At 33.4% G+C, this 19,093-nt stretch overlaps 2 protein-coding genes and 1 long non-coding RNA gene across 3 annotated transcripts; 2 read left to right on the top strand and 1 right to left on the bottom strand.

Moving 5' to 3' along the window:
• Window positions 1-121: 121 nt before the first annotated feature.
• Window positions 122-4,256, top strand: LOC103858640 (E3 ubiquitin-protein ligase UPL5). Its single transcript, XM_009136030.2, has 3 exons — window positions 122-3,061; window positions 3,140-3,726; window positions 3,796-4,256. Exons 1-3 carry the CDS (start codon window positions 1,261-1,263, stop codon window positions 4,057-4,059), a joined length of 2,652 nt encoding a protein of 883 aa, XP_009134278.2. The 5' UTR covers window positions 122-1,260; the 3' UTR covers window positions 4,060-4,256.
• Window positions 4,257-10,461: 6,205 nt separating this feature from the next.
• Window positions 10,462-11,361, bottom strand: LOC117132373. Its single transcript, XR_004455946.1, has 2 exons — window positions 11,127-11,361; window positions 10,462-11,051 (listed from the first exon to the last, which is right to left on the bottom strand). It is a non-coding gene; the product is annotated as an uncharacterized LOC117132373 (long non-coding RNA).
• Window positions 11,362-11,850: 489 nt separating this feature from the next.
• LOC103858641 (probable pectinesterase/pectinesterase inhibitor 20) lies at window positions 11,851-18,590 on the top strand. Its single transcript, XM_009136031.3, has 2 exons — window positions 11,851-13,151; window positions 13,440-18,590. The coding sequence occupies exons 1-2, from the start codon at window positions 12,770-12,772 to the stop codon at window positions 14,129-14,131; spliced, it is 1,074 nt and encodes a 357-aa protein (XP_009134279.1). The 5' UTR covers window positions 11,851-12,769; the 3' UTR covers window positions 14,132-18,590.
• Window positions 18,591-19,093: the final 503 nt, after the last annotated feature.

Raw genomic sequence — 19,093 nt, forward strand, 5'->3', positions numbered from 1 at the left:
AGGTTCTTTGAAGTATGTTTCAGGTTGTGTTTGCACGGGAACGAGAAATGGGTTAGTGTTGCCAGCGTCTGTTTTGGATCATGTTAACAGAGTCTACAAGTGTTTTACTACTTTGTATTGTCCTGTAAGCATTACAGTGTCTCTGTAAGTGTTCCATGTAATAAAAATGCAGGTGTATGGAACTTTCGGGTATTATGAGTGGTATGAATACCCGAAACCCGGTTCAGAACCGAACTCGAAAATTAAATAGGTTCAACCGGGTTTAAGATGTGTTATCAAATCCGACCCGAATGCGACAAAATCCGAATTTTTATAATAACTGAACGGGGCTGTTTTTTGTAAACCCAAAAAATCAAAATCCGATTAGAACCGATCTGAACTCGAATGGTCACCCGATTGGCGAGACCTATCACCCATTAATAACAATCATTTATTAGTATTATATAACTTGGCATTTTTAAAAGATTTGATTAGACCAAGAATATACGAACTTCCAAAATTATACGATTATATTCCTAATAAAGTAAAACTAGAGAAGTTATTTTTTTGCGTTTAAAAATAAATATATTAGCTTTGGCTAATTCCAAGCAATTTATATATTTTGCATTTTTAAGATACTACCTATAAAAATAAGTATACAATTCTAAAAAAAATCAGTGTGGTTCATGCTTGATACAACTTTTACGGATCGGATGCGGTTCTTCGGATACAGATTTCGACTGAACCTAATCAAAACTTAACAAATGCATAACAAAGTATTTATAAAGTTAAAAATTATCTATTTTAAATAGAAATCATTTACGCGGATAAAAATCTAGTTATATTTGAATAAACACTTACAACATTGAATTAAAATTATTGGATGTATATATACATATTTATGTCTATTAGTCCACATAATTTTTTTAATTATTTTATGATTACAAAACAGTAGTAGATAGTTATCTAAAAAAAAAAATCTACGTGTCATAAAATATACATTTTATATCACAACAATTAAATGCTGTTTTTTGACGTTTTTCATGCGAATCAAAAAAACGTATGAAACTTTTTATATTATACTTCTTTTTGAAAAATTGTCCCCTTTAGATATTGAATTAGATTTAAAAAGAAAAATCAAAGTGTGCGTCTGTTTAAAGAAGAGAGATGGCGTATAGAGAAATCAAGTGACCGCTCTGTTAAAACCCAGACGAAACCTCCGATCGCCTTCCTATACATACACCTATACACGGCGATACACAGGGCTTTTATCATCCCTCGATGACTCTAAGCCGTTACTCCGACAACCCCAAACGGAAACTCGACGATAACGGCGTTGATAACAATATCCTCCACAAGATGAAGAGGCACGAGGTCGACGCCGATCACACCTCCCCGTCGCAGCAACCGTTCAATCCTTGGCGATCCGATGAGAATTCCCCCCAGAATCGGTATTTCTCAGACGACTGCTCTTCCTCCTCCTCCTCCTCCACTGAGTCGTCAACTCGCTCCGAGTCAACTCGGTTGCAGCTCTTCGTGAGGATGGTGTCCGGAGGGAAGACGATCGTGATCCAGGCGGATAAGAGCGACACGGTGGAGAATCTCCACAAGAGAATCGAGGTGAAGACCAAGATTCCGGTGAATGAGCAGCGTGTAATCTACAAAGGGAAGCAGCTACAGGACGAGCGCTCCCTGAGCTACTACTCCATCGCGCAGGACTCGTCTCTCCACCTCGTTGGCCGTATGCGTAGCACAGATCATCCTGTAGCTTGTCGAGTTGTTGATGACATCATGTACATTGTCTCTTTGATGCATAGAGGAGGAGGAGGAGGAGGCGAGAACAACAACCTCCCTCGCGGGATGTCTATCAACGAGAAGCTTTCTTCATTCTTCTCCACGATTCCTACGGAAGCAGGCGGCGATGATGAGAGTTCGTATATCGAGTCTACTGAGAAGTATCTTACAATATTCACAAACTCTTCGGTGCCAGCTGCTCTGGTCATGCTATATACTTCTCCCTTAGAGGCTAACAAATCATGTGGGGAGAGTTCGATTAAGCTCTTCTTGAATAGCTGCTTAGCATTGCCTGAGGAGCAGCAGGGCTGTTGCTTACCCGTCGTGTTGGAGTTTTGTAGATTGCTTAGGAGAGTGTGCCCTCACAACAGCCTTTACGGATCGTGCCGGAACACGCTGGGATCGTTGCTGGAAACTGTTCAGGAGCTTGTTGATAAGTCTGGCATAGAGTTTACTAGTTTACATTATAGGTTGTTGACTGTTGGGGAAGAGATTTTGCCTTGTTTAAGCGAGTTAGCTGATCTTATGGAGCAGCAGTTGTATGAGGATAACTTAGGGCCTAGTTTGTATGACGTTCAGAAATTCTCTTCCTTTTGGAGACCCTTGAGGTATGCTATTGATTTCCAGCTCTCTAGCTTAATCCCTATCGCTTTGCCTCTGAGAAGTACTGTTTTGGAAGCCGAGGTGGGGCGGATTTGTCAGATATTTGGGAGGTTGTTGACTACAATGCATATCTGTATGTTGAGAATCGAGTCTTCGTTGGGTGGGAGAGCAGTTGCCAACACTGAAGCTGTGGCTTTGAAGTGGGGTCAGTATCTTAATATTCTGAAGATTGTCAATTCAATGTCTGAACTCTATCAAGGTGGTAAGGAAAAGGTTGTTAGGTTTATTAACTCCAGGAAGGTTCCGTTCTGCGCTCTCATTTTGAAGTTTGTGAAGAGAGGGGATGATCATGGGTGGATCTCTGAGTACAGGGAAGCTACAACCTTTGAATGTAGGAGGCATTTGGCGATGATGTTGTTTCCTGACGGTAAAGAAGACTATTCGGAGATGCACGAAATGCTCATTGATCGGTCCCAAGTGTTAAAAGAATCGTATGTCTACATATCACAAGCAAGCCCAGCGGGACTTCATGGTGCACTGTTTATGGAATTCAAGAATGAGGAAGCTACAGGTCCTGGTGTGTTGAGAGAATGGTTCTACTTGGTGTGTCAGGAGATATTTAGTCCTGGAGGAACCCTCTTCCTTCGATCTGCTGATGATTTCAGAAGATTCTCTCCTAATCCAGGTTAAGCTTTGTTGCTAAGGATGTCACTCTTTGATCTGCAATGATAAATTGATGTTTTTTGTTTTGTTTTACATTCAGCATCCAAGGTGGACCCATTGCATCTTGAGTACTTCAAGTTCGCTGGTCGTGTGATTGCCTTAGCTTTGATGCACAAAGTTCAAGTGGGGGTGCTATTCGACCGTGTCTTCTACCTACAGTTGACCAACCAGACAATCTCTTTGGAAGATATCAAGGATACGGACCGAGTCATCTACAACAGCTGCAAACAGATTCTAGAGATGGATCCAGTGTTTTTCGATTCAAACGCAGGTCTCGGTCTGAACTTTGTGTTGGAAACAGAGGAGCTAGGAAAAAGGGAGACAAAAGAGCTAATTAAAGACGGGAAGTCCACAGCTGTTGACAGCAAGAACAGGGAGGAATACGTCAAGCTCCTAATCAGTGAACGATTTGTCACATCAGTGTCCGAGCTAGTAGAGAAATTTTCAGAGGGCTTCTCTGATATACTTTCAGTTCCTATACAGTCTTTCTTCCGTCACTTAGATCAAGAGGATTTTGATGGGATGCTTCGTGGAGGGGAGAATCAGATTAGCGTAGATGATTGGAAAGCGCATACAGAGTACAACGGGTTCAAAGAAACCGACCGCCAAATAGACTGGTTCTGGAAGGTAAGAAACACTTGAAAGCTCGACTTTGTTTTTAAACCAATCTCTTTAACTGAAGTTTTTTTTTTGTAGATTCTGAGGAAGATGACAGAGGAAGAACGGAGGAGTGTACTCTTCTTTTGGACATCCAATAAGTTCATACCGTTGGAAGGGTTTAGAGGGTTGTCTTCAAAGCTTTATATCTACAGGTTACATGAAGCTAATGATCGTCTTCCAACGTCTCATACTTGCTTTTACCGTCTCTGTTTACCAAAGTACCCGACGATGGGTCTCATGGAACAGCGACTAAGGTTCATCACTCAAGATCATGTCAGCTCCAGTTTCGGTAAATGGTGACTAAATTATCAAAGTGATCTCTCTCTCTGATCTTTTAGGTTCTTAGGTTGGTGCTTTTGGTGTATATATCATTTATCTGTGGTCAGCCTCTGTTTATGACCGGGAGAGAGAGGTGAAACCTTTCTTTTAACTTCTGCTTCTGCTTCTTTAACTTGAGGATAATTAATTAATTTTATGGTAAGGGGGAATGAAAAGTTTAAAAAAAAACACCGTTTCACTTTCATCATAGACAAGATACAAAACAGAATCCCATGATTTATTTATTAAACAATTACAATAATCATACTCGCACCTGAAATGTTTTATTATTATCCCAATCTCATCATTACCTAATATTTCGTAAAACATAGTAAAATAGAATATATAATATTTTAATGTTCATTTTCTGAAAATAAAACTAAAGTACAAATCAGTATGATATATCTATTTGTACAAATTAAAAATAATTAACTATATTACTCAATAAAATAATATTATTTAAATATTTGATATGGTGAATAATATTACATCAAACTTGCTGTAATATTATTCACAAAACACCAAATTTACCCGATTGTTATTTTCGAGTGTAGTTAGAAATGATATTAACTCAAATTTGTGTGTTTAAAACTAAACATATTAAAATTTAATTTATCAAATGAGGCGAGAGGGGAGATTTTTTAAAGTATTGTAATTAATAATTTTTTCTTATATTTTTTCGTTCAGTTTATGATTAATAACAGATACTAGATTTTGACCCGCGCTTTCAAAGCGCGGGATTGTTTTCGAAATATTCTAAATTTATTTGATATAAATTTGTACTTTAATTATATCTACACTTAACTATTACAAATAGAACATTATATTCAATGTTTTGAAACCCGACCCGACCCGCAATAAAATTTGCAAATTCGGTGGCTCATATGTAATCCATTTTAGTTTTAAAAAAAAAACTGTTATTTAAAATTTTATAAAACCCGTAACAACCCTTATTCTCTGATATCGATTCATGTTAATGTAATGTTTTATGATATATTTGTGTTAATATATTTGTTCAATTAGTTTATATTTGATATATATATTACATCTTTGTTTGAGTAACCCGTAAAAAATATAATTATTAAACTATCAATAGTAACATGTTTCATCATATAATTACTGTTAATATTTATTTTATGATATATATTTATATATTTTTTAATACTCTAACTATAAGAATTATATTTTTATGTATTTGGTGAGGGTTTTGAACAATTTGTTTTTTGTTTTTGCATTTGGATTAATATATAGTTGTATATATACGAATGAATAGATATATATATATATATATATATACAATTATTTATTACATTAATAACTAAAATATAATTGAGTAGTTATTTGAATTTTGAATTAATATAAATTAAATTCATTAGTTTAAAAAATAATAGATTAGTTAGTTAGTTCCTTAATTTTAGGTATGATGTATATTTAACAATTAAATTATATATGAGTAGAAATAATAGGAAATATAATTGAATATATAGTCCAACCTAGACTATTTGTAAGTAGATAAATATTGCTTCTGTTTTAATAGTATTGATGTAAAGCATTTCTAACAGATTTGTATTAGTAATATAAATATATATATATATAATGTTATTTTTACTAATATCTGATGTATACCATTTTATGAGATATAGAAAAAACAGTATAAGAAATTTACAAGTTATTAATACATTGTTTAATCAAATTTTCATTTAATCTCCTAAACATTTTTACGAATTGCTATTTTAAACTTTGCTTATGCATGTGTTATCATCATAATGATTTTGAAATAAAAATGATGATATTGCATAGCAAAAAATGAGATATGGCTAACATCTTATTGTAGCATGTACAATTTTAGTGACAAATTTTTTTATTTTGAAAATTCTTAAAATAAAATTAATAAAAAAATTTGGCTAGCCACAATAAACTTATATTCTTAAAATAAGATAATGATAAAATGTGGTTATATGCCATAAATATAAATCATATTCATAATTATTGTTAAAATAATTAGAAAATACTATAACTAAAATATAATTAATAATATCCATAAAATTAATTGTAAATATATCTTAACAAACACAAAATGGATATTTATTTAATTATTTGAATATTTAAAATTGTACTTAATTAGTGTAAATATATGATTAATTGAGTTTTCAAGTTATTAAATTAATTTAGGTTAAATGATATACGATGAATTATTTGTATGATTGAAAATTAGTTTATTAAGATAAATATGATAAATAAGTTTAATCGATCAACGTATTTTAACCAATAAATATATTAAAAATTATCTATTACAATTATAGTGTTAAATATTAAAATATTTAAAATAAATATTTTCATTAAAGGAGCAATTTTCTCAAATAGCACTTTAAAGTTTTTTTCACCAAAATAGCTATTTTATTTTAAAAGTTTTAATTTTAATTTTTTTTTTAAATTTTGAAACCATACTCTCAAAATCTCATCTTTTAGTTTTAAACATCTTTTGGTCATTTTCCTCATTGAAAGCTATTTTTATAAAAATAAACTAAAAAAATTATTATAGGGAATTTTTCTAATTAAATCAAAAATCAAATCTTAGTAAACAATATAAAATCTAAATATATAATTATTTATTATTTCAGTTTTTATGTTTAGACCGGTAAAACGTAAAAGTATTATTTAGAAAGCCTGTTTCTACGCATATACGAAAGAAACCAACTAGTTTAAAAAATTAAAATCTAAGCATGAACACACTCATGAAAACGTTCAACCACGCATAGCTCAATACGATGGGGCAAAATATGAGTCTTAATTTTTTGCAAAATAAAAATATGAGTCTACATGCATGACAAAAAAAAAACACGTAACTAATGATAGTAACACTCAACTGAAAAGTACTCATCAGAAACTTTAGAATTAACAAATCATCGAAATTCACTATAAATAAGCTTCTACAGTTATACGTGATGTCGTGATCTGTGATAATAATCAATCATCAACCCACACACTTCGGACTTCATCTTTTTATTTTAATCTCTTCATATATTTCTTCCAGAATTCTGTTCGACAACAACAAGTCATTCTTCCTCATCAAGGAAACAATTTTTGCCATCTCTTTTTTATATTTAATAGCGCTATCATACTTTCACTCTTCAGTTATTAACATTCTGTTATTATGAATAACTAGAACTTTTTTCCGCGCTACGCGCGGATGATGTACTTTAAATTTGTCAAATTCATAATTTTGAACTGTATATTTTATATTCTAGATTATATATATATATATAAAATATATATTATTAATATTTTTAGTTATTCTTGTATTAATCTGCAATAAATTTGATCTCTATTACTTAAACACATCAGTAACATACATATATATATATATATATTTGTCATAATAATTTATTTTTGCAATATTATCTTTCACATATGGAAAGAACAAAACAATCCTCTTTCCAAACACTTTTCGTTCTCTACCACTGAAATCTTGAGTAATATTGACCTGGACATTCGCAACACTATGTAAGGAAAAGGCAAAAGAAACACTTCAAGTTTCTAATGTCTAAGATAGCTCTCACACGTAAACACCAGTTATAGACCCACTATACTTTTTTGTTCTCTTTCGCCTATTTGTTGTCTCTATAGATTTGACTTTTGTACAATCCAACATATTATTATATAAATATTAACGTTCATAACAAAATAAAAATAGAATAAGACTGTCCGAGTTGAGCAAAACTTTTTCTTTCGAACACTAAAAATTCTTTGTACATGCATATACGTATTGCTTTTCTTCGATCTCTTCTTTTACTTTTGAATTATGGTCACTGATTTTAACTGTACATTTTCTCTTTTGGGTAGCTAAACAGAGTTGTTACTGGACCCAAACAGACTTGACGTCTTGGTGTGAGAGGATCATGATCCTTTTCAGTGTTGCACAAGCCCCACTATGATGGTAAGTTGGCTAGATATATGCCTCGTTTTGTCCTACAGTTGGTAACATGGTGCAACCTCATTAGATCACTGACTCACTGATCATGGTCTCCTACACGTAGAGCATTCTGGTTTGTTACATAGTATCTTTTCATCCTATTGACTTCCGTTTCCAAGTAACTTCCACCGTTTTCATCTATATATTTTATAACTCTAATAAAAATTCATAATCTAGTTTGAAGTTACAAACAGTATAACGTTTAGGCAAAAAGGTACACAATTCCATTAAGCTTAGCATGACGAACACTTATTACATGTTGCCATGTAGTCCTCTTGTTTCTCTCATTTTTTACTTTTTAAAATAATTGAAACGAATACACATATGACAGTATTTCTAATCCAAAGTAACTTTGAGTTGGGCTAAGATATCAATGCAAGAAGAGAACAACTATATAGCAAGGTTGGTTCGGGTGGTGAAACCTACTATCAGGGTTTTCGTTTTCAGATTCTTAGTAGTTAATGCTTAAGGGATAATCTCGCTGGTCTTAGATTATTTCACTGTAATTAAGTTGACACTGAATTTCTCTAAAATAAATGTGTAAAATTTTATAAACTCACCGTAAACCAAACCCATAGGCATGAATGCATGATCATTAGGTAGAAGACTATGGAAACCTTGAGGGAGATATATAACTTAAACACTTTTTTTTGTCACTGACTTAAACACTATAGTTTGGTCTGTCACCTTTTCAGGTATTTAGTTAAAAGCTCGCAAACATAAAATTAGGAAATGGTTGTAATGAAAGAGCTACCTCATTGTACCTGCTAAGAAACTTACTCTTAACATTTTTCCATTGTGGTCATTTGTGGGCCTCTCAGAGTTTTTAATAGACGTCCAGAGATGGACTTCTCTAGCTATCTCTCCTCTCTATATCCTTAAGTTTCGTTTTCTGAACTCCTCTCATCCTGGTCTTTTGCAAGTGTATTGTTAGACTCGTCAATTAGGCCAGAAGCTTAAGCTTCTCTGACTTCTCTCACGTACCTTCAAATAAAAAGAGAAGACTTTTTTTGGTCAAGTGACCCAATTAGATATCACCAACCAATATAGAGAAACTTGCAAATATATTTGTTAAATCCCTATGAACTACTCGCAAACGTATCCATGAAAAAACTTATGTACCAATAGTAAGGTACGATGAAACTCCTCTTTTATTCTATAAGTTAAAATCATAATAATCATGCCCATTTTGATCAAAAAACTAAATAATCACACCCATAAATTGAAAGTATAATAAACTATAAAACAAAAGCTTTTTAAGTAGTCTTCTGCAGTCAAAAGCCAGTTTTCATTTTTTTCATGATTGTTTCACAGGCCCCAATATGATGGTAAATTGGCTAATATATGCTTCGTGCTCTCCTACGCTTGGTGACATGGTTAGGCAAGTTATAATAGTAACTTGGCTAGATATGTTTCGTGCCTACACTTAGTGACATGGTGCAACATCATTAGGTCATTAATCATGGTTCCTGCAACAACATCAAAAATCTCCTCCTAGAAATTCTCTTATATGTACTTAAAATAATTATTTAATGAGGTTATATGTATGGCCAACGCCAATGACCAGTCTTGGTCAGCATCAGCATCATCTATAATAATATACTCATAAGCAGGTTGTTACACATTCTTCTCTATGGTTCATCTTCCTCTCACCATGAAACTCATATGTCTCTCTATTAATTCTTCTGCTTATCAAAACCCCACTTAAGCTCATCTACCTCTCCATTGTGACCAATAAAGCCTCACTCTGCCATTTACCTTGTACACCATATCAACTCGAGCACATTAGATGAGAGATATAATTATATTTTTCCAACATAGTGCAAGCTTACTATTCCTTATATAAGCAGGAGAGTCTTCAATGTGGAAACAAAAACTTCAAAAAAATGCTTGAGTCTTGATAGATGCATTGAGCTACAAAAAAGACGCATGTGATGTCCATGGAATTGTTAAAGCTCTATTTGAATCTTAGCATGGGTGCAAACGGAAGTCAATATATTCATTTCACTCGGAAAAATGCAAGGTTCATCGGTTTTCTGTGGTTATTTTTGTTTTTCAAAAAAAAAAAAACAATCTAGTAAAACTGATTACCTTTTGCACCCACGCTAAGATTCAAATAGAGCTTTGACAATTTCATGGATAGATGCATTGAGCTTCATGGAACATTCTAATAATTTTAATTGTTTCGATATTCCTTGTATCAGCAAAAGCAAAATTATTAATTATTAAACCGACTCTTACGTCCGGTACGCTTGAGTACGCTATGGTACGTCTCGAGTCTGGTTAAATTCTCCCAAATACGATATATTAAGGGGTCCAGTCAACAATTTTGTCTTACCTCAAAGTACGTTTATACATGAATATAGGTGCTCGTGACTCAACAATACAAACTCATGTCCACATTATACATCAAAATGTACACACGCACAATGTCTTTTTGCAAATAGTTAACATCAGAAAACATGTCACGGTCCCGTGGATGTGCCTTGGATTGCGTGCAAAATCATGTCTAAATTAATTAAAAATTAAACCACCAAATATAATTAATTCTGGTTTACAAAACCCGGTTTGGAAATATAAACCTAAAAAGTGTAACCTAATTAAAAAAAATTAACCCTACATCTAAACTTTTTTCCGTCAACTTCATCTCCTTCGCCGTCAACTTCAGCTCCTTCGGTTTGTTCATCTCTGAGGCGGAGACCACCAGCCAAGAACACCACAGGTAAGCTTATTCAGCCTCCTCCACCGCGCTAAGCTACCATTGACGAAGTCGAGACCACCATTGTTGACGCCGAGACCACGACCATCAAGCTTCTTCAGCCTACTCCGCCTGAGGCCGAGACCACCAGCCAAGAACACCACAGGTAAGCTTATTCAGCCTCCTCCACCGCGCTAAGCTACCATTAACGAAGTCGAGACCACCACTGTTGACGCCGAGACCACCATTGTTGACGCCGAGACCACGACCATCAAGCTTCTTCAGACTACTCTGCCTTTTTTACTAAGAACAGAAAAACAAAACCGGAATCAGAGAACACAGAGAGAGAGAGAGAGAGAGAGAGAGAGAGAGAGAGACGAAGCCGGAGACACCGCTCTGTAACACCACTTCTTCTCCTTCCCGGTTCCTTCTTAGATCTGTAAACAAAACAAAAATCAATTAGAAGTAAATAGGAAGTTGAAAAGAAAGAGGGAACAAATAAGAGGAAGGGGAAGTGGCTTTAAGACGAAGACGAAGTGTAAAAGGAGATTTGGTTAGATCATCGAGATTTGGTTTCCACGCAAAAGAGATGAACAGTATATAAAGGAGCAGGAAAAAAGCAAACCGAAACGAACTCATAAAGGATAAATTGATGGATGGAGATGTCGTGGGGTATTGATTGTAGAGATGTGGATCGAAATTTCTGTAACGATGAAGAACAAAGGGTGAAGACGAAGAGATGGAGGCGCGGAGCTTCGAGGTTTCCGCCTCGCGTGGGTTTGTTTTTTTTTTAATATACTGAGACCAAGCCCAATAAACCAAACCAAGCCCAGACAATTCCTTATGAGATCCAAAGCATTTGATTTCGTGTTTGGTTTTGTCGCGACCCAGAAACCGCGACCCAGAAACCAAAAAAAAGAAAAACCGAAATCCTACGTGGATTAATCAAATGTTTTGATTGGGGGAATATATTTGCCTACGTGGATAGGCTTAAAACTCACTATTTGTTTCTTTTAGTATAGAGTAGATTTCTCATATGTAGTACTACAACATTGTTAATATTAATTTAAAATTTTGTACTCATATAATTAATTACGTATACTCTTGATATATATTTTTTAATGATAAATTGCGATAAAAAAAACTTTAGGTGCATGGTGGCCGGCTTAGTATATACCACCCTTGTATGTTTTCTTTTGATTCACAGAAATTTTTGGTTAATCACAGTTTATTGCCAGCTTAGTACAATTCTTCATACCATGTGTAGCTTTAGTATGCATTTATTGTTATAAAAGTAACTCGAAGATTGTAACATTGATGATAATAATTTGCGATCCTTTGATAAATACATGCTGATATGTGATACTGATCAACTATTTATATTTCTATTATAAATGATGATTGCAACATATGTGATACTGATCAACTATTTCAAGAACCAGAAGTTTATGGGCTAAAGTATTAATCGTGTTTGGTCGGAGACTCGGAGCGGTGGGTAGGTTAAGAATTTTTACTTAACGATCTCTGCCGAGCTAATGTATCAACTTTTTTGGTAAAAACTAATGTATCAACTTATCATTTAACTTTCATAAAAGAGACGGACACTTGCCAACAACTATACTTGATTCACATAAATAAGTAAAAAACAGAAAATAGGAAAAACCTATACACTTCACGACGATAACAAATGACCTTGTTTGGGTAATCTATGATCATAACATTTCAACAACACTAATCATCGTTCATTAATGCAATTACCAAGTCTCTCGTAGTCTTACTTTCACACGCTAATCACAAAGATGAAAAAAAACAAGCACGAAGCTTCTTTTATCTATCCACCTAAAAGCCTAACGTGATTCACAAAGCGTTGTTCAACTAATGTTCCACTGACCAACCATTGAAGCTTAGTTAAATGTTTACTGTCCACTCAACAGGCTGCGAAAAACAACATTATATTAAAGGGAACAACAATACACAATTTTTAGTGTTTGTTAAGGAAAAGTAATACAAGAATTAGAAAGATGGTTCGGATTTCCACTTTATACCTCATTATTATCATTTCGGTATTCTCTGATTTTTTCGCAAGTCGCACGGCTATTTCAAAAAGCATTCTCCAACATGATGCCGATGGTGTCAAGATTCGAGCAACCGTAACTGTTAGCAAGAATGGGTTTGGGAATTTCAGTAGAATCAATGACGCGGTTGCAATGGCTCCAAATAATAGTAACGGAGATGAAGGTTTTTTTCATATAAAGATAATGGAGGGAGAATATGAAGAATATATAAATATCGATCAGAATAAGAGATATTTGATGATGAGCGGCGCCGGTATTAACCGGACAATCATCACCGGAAACCATAGCTATGAGGATGGATGGGGAATAGATGTCTCAGCCACATTTAGTAAGTTAATATTCTCATAAATCGTTTACGTAAAATCAAAATTTTGTTTTGTTTTCTTGTGAATCAAAATTTTGTTTTAATTTTTCAGTACAAAAAATATTTAACAGTGTAAGAACTTTCAAATAACTAAAAATAATTTTGAAAGCATTTCAAATGAGCATTGGAGGGTACATAATTAATTTTGCAAATAGGATTTGTCAATCGTCACTATCGATAAACAATTAACAATATGTGAGATTTCATTTCTTTTTGTTATTCTAACCACCGACTTTCGCTTTTACGTTACAGTTGCATCAGGCTCACATTTTATCTGCAAACATTTGACCATTCGAAACACGGCTGGACCCACAAAGGGACAAGCTTTGGCATTGATGTGCAGCGGGGACTTATCCGTTTTCTACAATTGCAGTATCGAAGGATACCAGGATACTTTGTGGGTCCGCAGTGGCAAACAATTCTATCGAGAATGTGACGTATATGGTACAATCGATTTTATATTCGGTAATGCTGTGGTTGTATTGCAGAAATGCAACTTGTATGCACGTCGACCAAGCAAAGGCAATGGTAACGAGATTACAGCACAAGGTCGTACCAACCCAAAAGACCAATCCGGAATTGTAATCCAAGGATGTGCGATAAAACCAACACACGATCTCGCAAGGAGCAACTATACGGTTAAAACATATCTTGGTCGGCCGTGGAAAAATTATTCGAGGACGATTATCATGCAAACATACATCGATGGATTTATTGAACCAGCTGGTTGGGATAAATCTTCTGGTGAGGCACTGAGAACGCTCTACTTTGCTGAATACAACAATTATGGAACCGGTTCAAACACCACAAACCGTGTCACTTGGCCTAGTTACCACATCATCAGTGCCACTATTGCTTCGAATTTCACGGTTTCTAGTTTTATTGACGGCGATAGTTGGATTCCACAAACCAAGGTTCCTTACATTGGTGGTTTAGTTCCGTAAGGTATCTATTATATAAATCATATGCTGATGTGTGACTTAAAAAGTTTAAATCCTGGTGAAAGGATATCTAATTATTGGTGTAATAAAAACAATGGTCAATGGAAGATGAAGTGAAAAAGTACTATTAATTCAAATTCCTATTTAATTTATTATTAATATTTATCAAATCGCATATTTTAACAGTTTAAAGGTTTCTTTAATTTTTTATTCAATACGATATATGTAGTTACATACACATTCCTGTTTTTTTTTGTTATTTAAACAAAAAAAAAGTAGTTACATACACATCCATCACGTATTAAACAAAACATGAGGAATCACAGTTTAATTTAATACTTGTATCGTCACGTTTATTATGATACTACGATAGGCTTCTCCTCCAATAATATATGTCTCACAAATTTCTAAGTAACTCTAATTATTTTGTAGAACTAGACTTTTCTGATTATGGTTCTACCGGCCGGTGCCGAGCGAAGCCTTCTAAAGGCGCAGGCAAGGTTAAAATTTACTTTACATTTTTAATAGTGTTTATAATCTAAACACTATTAAGAAGCAATATATTTTTTGGTAAAAAATGATTTAAGGCATTTCTTAGAATTAATTATTTAATTTACTTAGAACATAATAAACTTAACTAAAAATATTTAATAAAACTAAAATAAGGTGCCTGGAAATTCAAGTATGTAAGATTTTAGTTTGATTAACCATAAATATTTATTGTTATTAAGGGCCTCAAAATATTATAGGAAGGTCATGATTTACTTGCAATAACTATTATAATCTGGAGAAGTGAATCGAGCGTTTAGTGGTTACTCCTATTAGAGTTTGTGTCTCATGGAAACATGTCCAATAAACTCAGTCAAAAAATAAAATAAAATGATATCTATGAGGTAAGGATAAAATGACTGAATGAAGTGAGAAAGAGAGAGGAAAGAAACCAGAAGTAAGACTGTTTATATGATCTAAACCTGAATGGGTAAGAATCATGAGCGGAGGTAGTAAGGTGGTAGGGGGGTCAGCTGACCCCACCTAAATAAAAAATTTATGTGTTTTTTTTGTATAAATTTTGATTGTGACCCCAGCATAAATTTTTAACTGATCCCACAAATAAAAAAAACGCGAAAGACAAAATAATCAAAGAATTATTTTAAGTTATTTTTGGGCTTACTTTATTTTGGAGTCAGTTTTAATTTGAATCCACTTTAATATGAATCCACAAATCACTATCTAAAATGTCAACAAATCTTTTACGTTGATTGTTTTATTTTTTTGCTATTCGTTTTCATATATTTTACTTTTCATTACAAAAAGACAAGTAAAACTTGTTTACGTTCTAATTTACTTTAGTATACGTAGGTCATATTTTGTGTTTATATCAAGTTAGATATGACATGATTTAAACTCATTGAAAATTTAAGATCTATATTTGTAATTTATGTATTTAAATATGTAATTTAGTTTGTTATTCTTAATAGATAATGCATCTGTTCCCAAAATACAAATATTAAAAATGTTAGAAATTATAACGATGTTTTTAATGATGTTTGGTTTTTAGGTGGTTGTATTTATTGTTTATTCAAATAAAATCTAAATATTATAAAAAATGGTGATACAATTAAAGATTAGATGAATTGTAATGTAGGTTAATTTTTTTAGAAATATGAAAAATTTTGTTTTGACCCCACTAAAAAAAATTTATGGCTCCGCCACTGGTAAGAATTCATGTGCTGATCGATACTCCCTCAATGAGACCACATGCTTTAATCTTAAAAGAGGTCAGTGATGGTGAATTTAGCTATGGACTGAAAAAGATTAGGTTGCTAATTCTAGGCAGAGTACATGAAAGTACCTTCGAAGGTTGGTGCTCTTTGATGTGGCTTGCAACTAGCAATGCTAAGATGATGTTCTGAAGGATATATGAGTTCCAAATGTTTTGTTTGCGGACCTAAGTCTGGGAAGTTGATAAATGGTGTTTTTGCATGTTTATAACCTTTGTTTTGAGTCGATTGTCGAGTCATAGTATGTATTTTTTAATATTTTATCAGTTTTTTCAGGTTATAGGTCGAGTTGGAACAGAAGGAATTGAATTGAGTGTAGAATAGTTGTTAAAGATGCAGAACTATGTAGATTCGTCTGAAGTTTAGCAATGGATGGAAGGCTTGCCATACTGAAATTAACTCAAATTTTGTCACAGTATAGATTATTGATTTAGCTTTCCAATTTTACTGGTTTAAGGTCGTTCCATTTGTGTTATGCGTGTGTTACTGAAGAGTAGTCTATCTGCCGGTTGAATAAAAAATGCTAATAAATGTTTATTCAAAATTGCTGTCAATGAGATCCTACTTTATTTCTTACCGCAGTTATATTCTAGCTGGTCGTAATTTTCTTGTTTGATAGGCAGACACACCGAGTTTCCAGATTTGATCACACAGCTGCTACACATTCCGATCGTTACCTCTTTATTTTGGTGGTTGCTCACATTATGTCTTCTTCAGTGATCTTCATATCCTTTTTATGGAATTTTCGATGACATTCAACTCAGTTGCCATTCTATATAATTGAATGTCTCAGGTAAAAATAGCAGTGCTGCAGAAACCATTGGAGTCAGGACAACCCATTGAAAATGAAGTTGAGATGCTTAGAAGACAGAAGTCAGCATGTGATGAAGGAAAATATTGGACTGTGAAAAAGCAATGCTCGGGTGGTGTGTGGGGTTGGATTGATAGGTAGATGCCAAAGTATTCGGCTTATGCTAATACATAGATTTGAAGATGCTCACCTCTGAATCCAACAGAGACAGAATCACAGAATCACACATTGGTTAGGTTGGAGGATATAATTTATTTCTTGTCTATTACAAAGATGGCAAAGATTCATAATTAATTTGTTTGTGCGAATTTTTATTTTCCTATATTAAAGTTACTAGAGAATTTACATTTGGCTGATAACTTCTGTTTTTAACATATTAAACCCCATTTTCCTACATAACTAATAGAGAACGCAGTCTCGTATTTATTCTTTAGTACAAGTATAAGCGTACAACTGAAAATTATTGATTAAAAATACTAAGCTAAGCCTTGAGAATTGGTAAGATACTGACGTTTATCGCAAATATATTGGTGAAAAGCTATGAAGGTACCTCAGATTTTATTGTCTCTTCTGATTATTCCAAATTATTCACACGTCTTGTCGTCTATTACGCTTTGTACATGTGTGAATGATGCAATCTTTTTCTTGGTTTAGTTTAAGTCATTATTTAGCATATACTTAATTAATTTCAGTTTAAATGATTTTCGGTTTTCAATAACCGGTTAAGTGGAATTTGATTAATCTGTGACCAAAAAATCTATCAAATTATAATTAAATCTGTGGTGAAAGTATAAAAAATCTACCAAATTGATATTAATCTGTCAAAATAAAGTAAATATGTAGTCAAAGGATAATAAATCTATCAAATCCATATTAAATCTGTTAAAATAAGTAAGTTTGTGGTCAAATGAAAATCAGTTGAAATCCAAATGAATCTGTCAAAAATACATGGTCAAAAGATAATAAATCTATCAAATCAATTTTAAATCTAACATAATTCTCACTAGAAAAAGAAAGATAATCTGCATGTTTTAAAATATATCATATATTGATTACCGAAGACAAAAAAATATTTAAAATTTAATATAAATCATGCAACTAAACTGACGAGTCAATGATGGTAACGATATATGTATATATATATATATATATATACACATAGTTCAGGGTCTAAAATAACAAATCACTAAGAAAGCTAAAGAGAGAGAAAAGCAAAGAGATATAAATGGGGGTGTGTTTCAGAAACAAAATTTGGGTTGCTCTTTTTGTTGTGATTTTTTTTATCTCTTCATCAGCGAGATTAAGTTTGGCTGTTACAAAAGCTGAGATCAATACCATATGTACGGGTACACCGAATCCCTCATTTTGTTTTAAGCTCTTCAAATCGGATCCACATATTACAAATCTAAATCTGACTGGTTTGGTCAAGGTTTTGATTAAATATGCGCATGATGAATCCTTAGACACAGAGAAAATAATACAACTTCATGCGGAAAGCATCAAAGATCCTTTTATTAAAAAACAATATAGCTTATGCTCCAACAATTTTGAATATACACTTGTGCCATTTGATTCAGCTCTCAAGTATTTAGCAGCCAAGGATCCTCATAGCTTAAATGTCAATATCGCAGCAGCGATGACTTTCGCAGAAACTTGTAAAGACGTTTTTGAAGAATTTCATATCAAACTCGATCCTCAAATATTGATGAAGATTAATGATTTTCAAGATTTATGCAGTATTCCATTGATGATTTCCACCATGTTACCAAAATAATAGCTAATATATTGTACCCGACAATCCATATTGGAATTAAGTTTAATAAAAATATAGATCGCTATGAATTTTTCTATGCAACTATATTTACTTCTTCTTTCACAATTGACCTAAATCTTGTGGTCATAGACAAAAGTCACAAAACAAATCTCTCTTTTTTGAATTTTTTCATTTGTCATATTCATCATAAAAGATCTATTTTTTTTTGTCAACTGTTCATCTATGCTAGATCAAGTGGTGGTTAGACGAGTCGATTCTCTAAGAGCATCTCGGTCTGACCGGTTCTGATCAATAATGAAAAAAATATAGCCTTCGGTTCTTGCTTTTTTTTGCTAACGCGTCCACCCGACCATTCATACTCCAAAGAATGTGAGACATGCTCAAATCTGCAAAATCCTCCTGTAATCTCTAGAACACCTCGATCTCTGCCGCCAATGTTGGCTAATCCCCCGGGTTGGTCTCACATTATGAATATTTTGGATTACGGGCATGCAACAGAAGCCTCTCAGCTCTGCATACTGAGATATAAGGTTTACTTTGGGCAGTCTAATGTATGAGAGACATAAAGATAACCTCGTTACCGTTCGAGACGGATTGCT

The sequence above is a fragment of the Brassica rapa genome, chromosome A03 (assembly GCF_000309985.2).
Source record: "Brassica rapa cultivar Chiifu-401-42 chromosome A03, CAAS_Brap_v3.01, whole genome shotgun sequence".
NCBI lineage: Eukaryota > Viridiplantae > Streptophyta > Magnoliopsida > Brassicales > Brassicaceae > Brassica > Brassica rapa.

What these genes read in the sequence shown, in the direction of transcription:
- LOC103858640 (XM_009136030.2), top strand. Translation starts at nt 1,261, where the DNA reads ATGACTCTAAGCCGTTACTCCGACAACCCCAAACGGAAACTCGACGAT. An exon ending in AAGATTCTCTCCTAATCCAG is followed by an intron (nt 3,062 to 3,139) that starts GTTAAGCTTTGT and finishes TTTTACATTCAG; the next exon opens with CATCCAAGGTGGACCCATTG. An exon ending in AAATAGACTGGTTCTGGAAG is followed by an intron (nt 3,727 to 3,795) that starts GTAAGAAACACT and finishes TTTTTTTTGTAG; the next exon opens with ATTCTGAGGAAGATGACAGA.
- LOC103858641 (XM_009136031.3), top strand. Translation starts at nt 12,770, where the DNA reads ATGGTTCGGATTTCCACTTTATACCTCATTATTATCATTTCGGTATTC. An exon ending in AGATGTCTCAGCCACATTTA is followed by an intron (nt 13,152 to 13,439) that starts GTAAGTTAATAT and finishes TTTACGTTACAG; the next exon opens with TTGCATCAGGCTCACATTTT.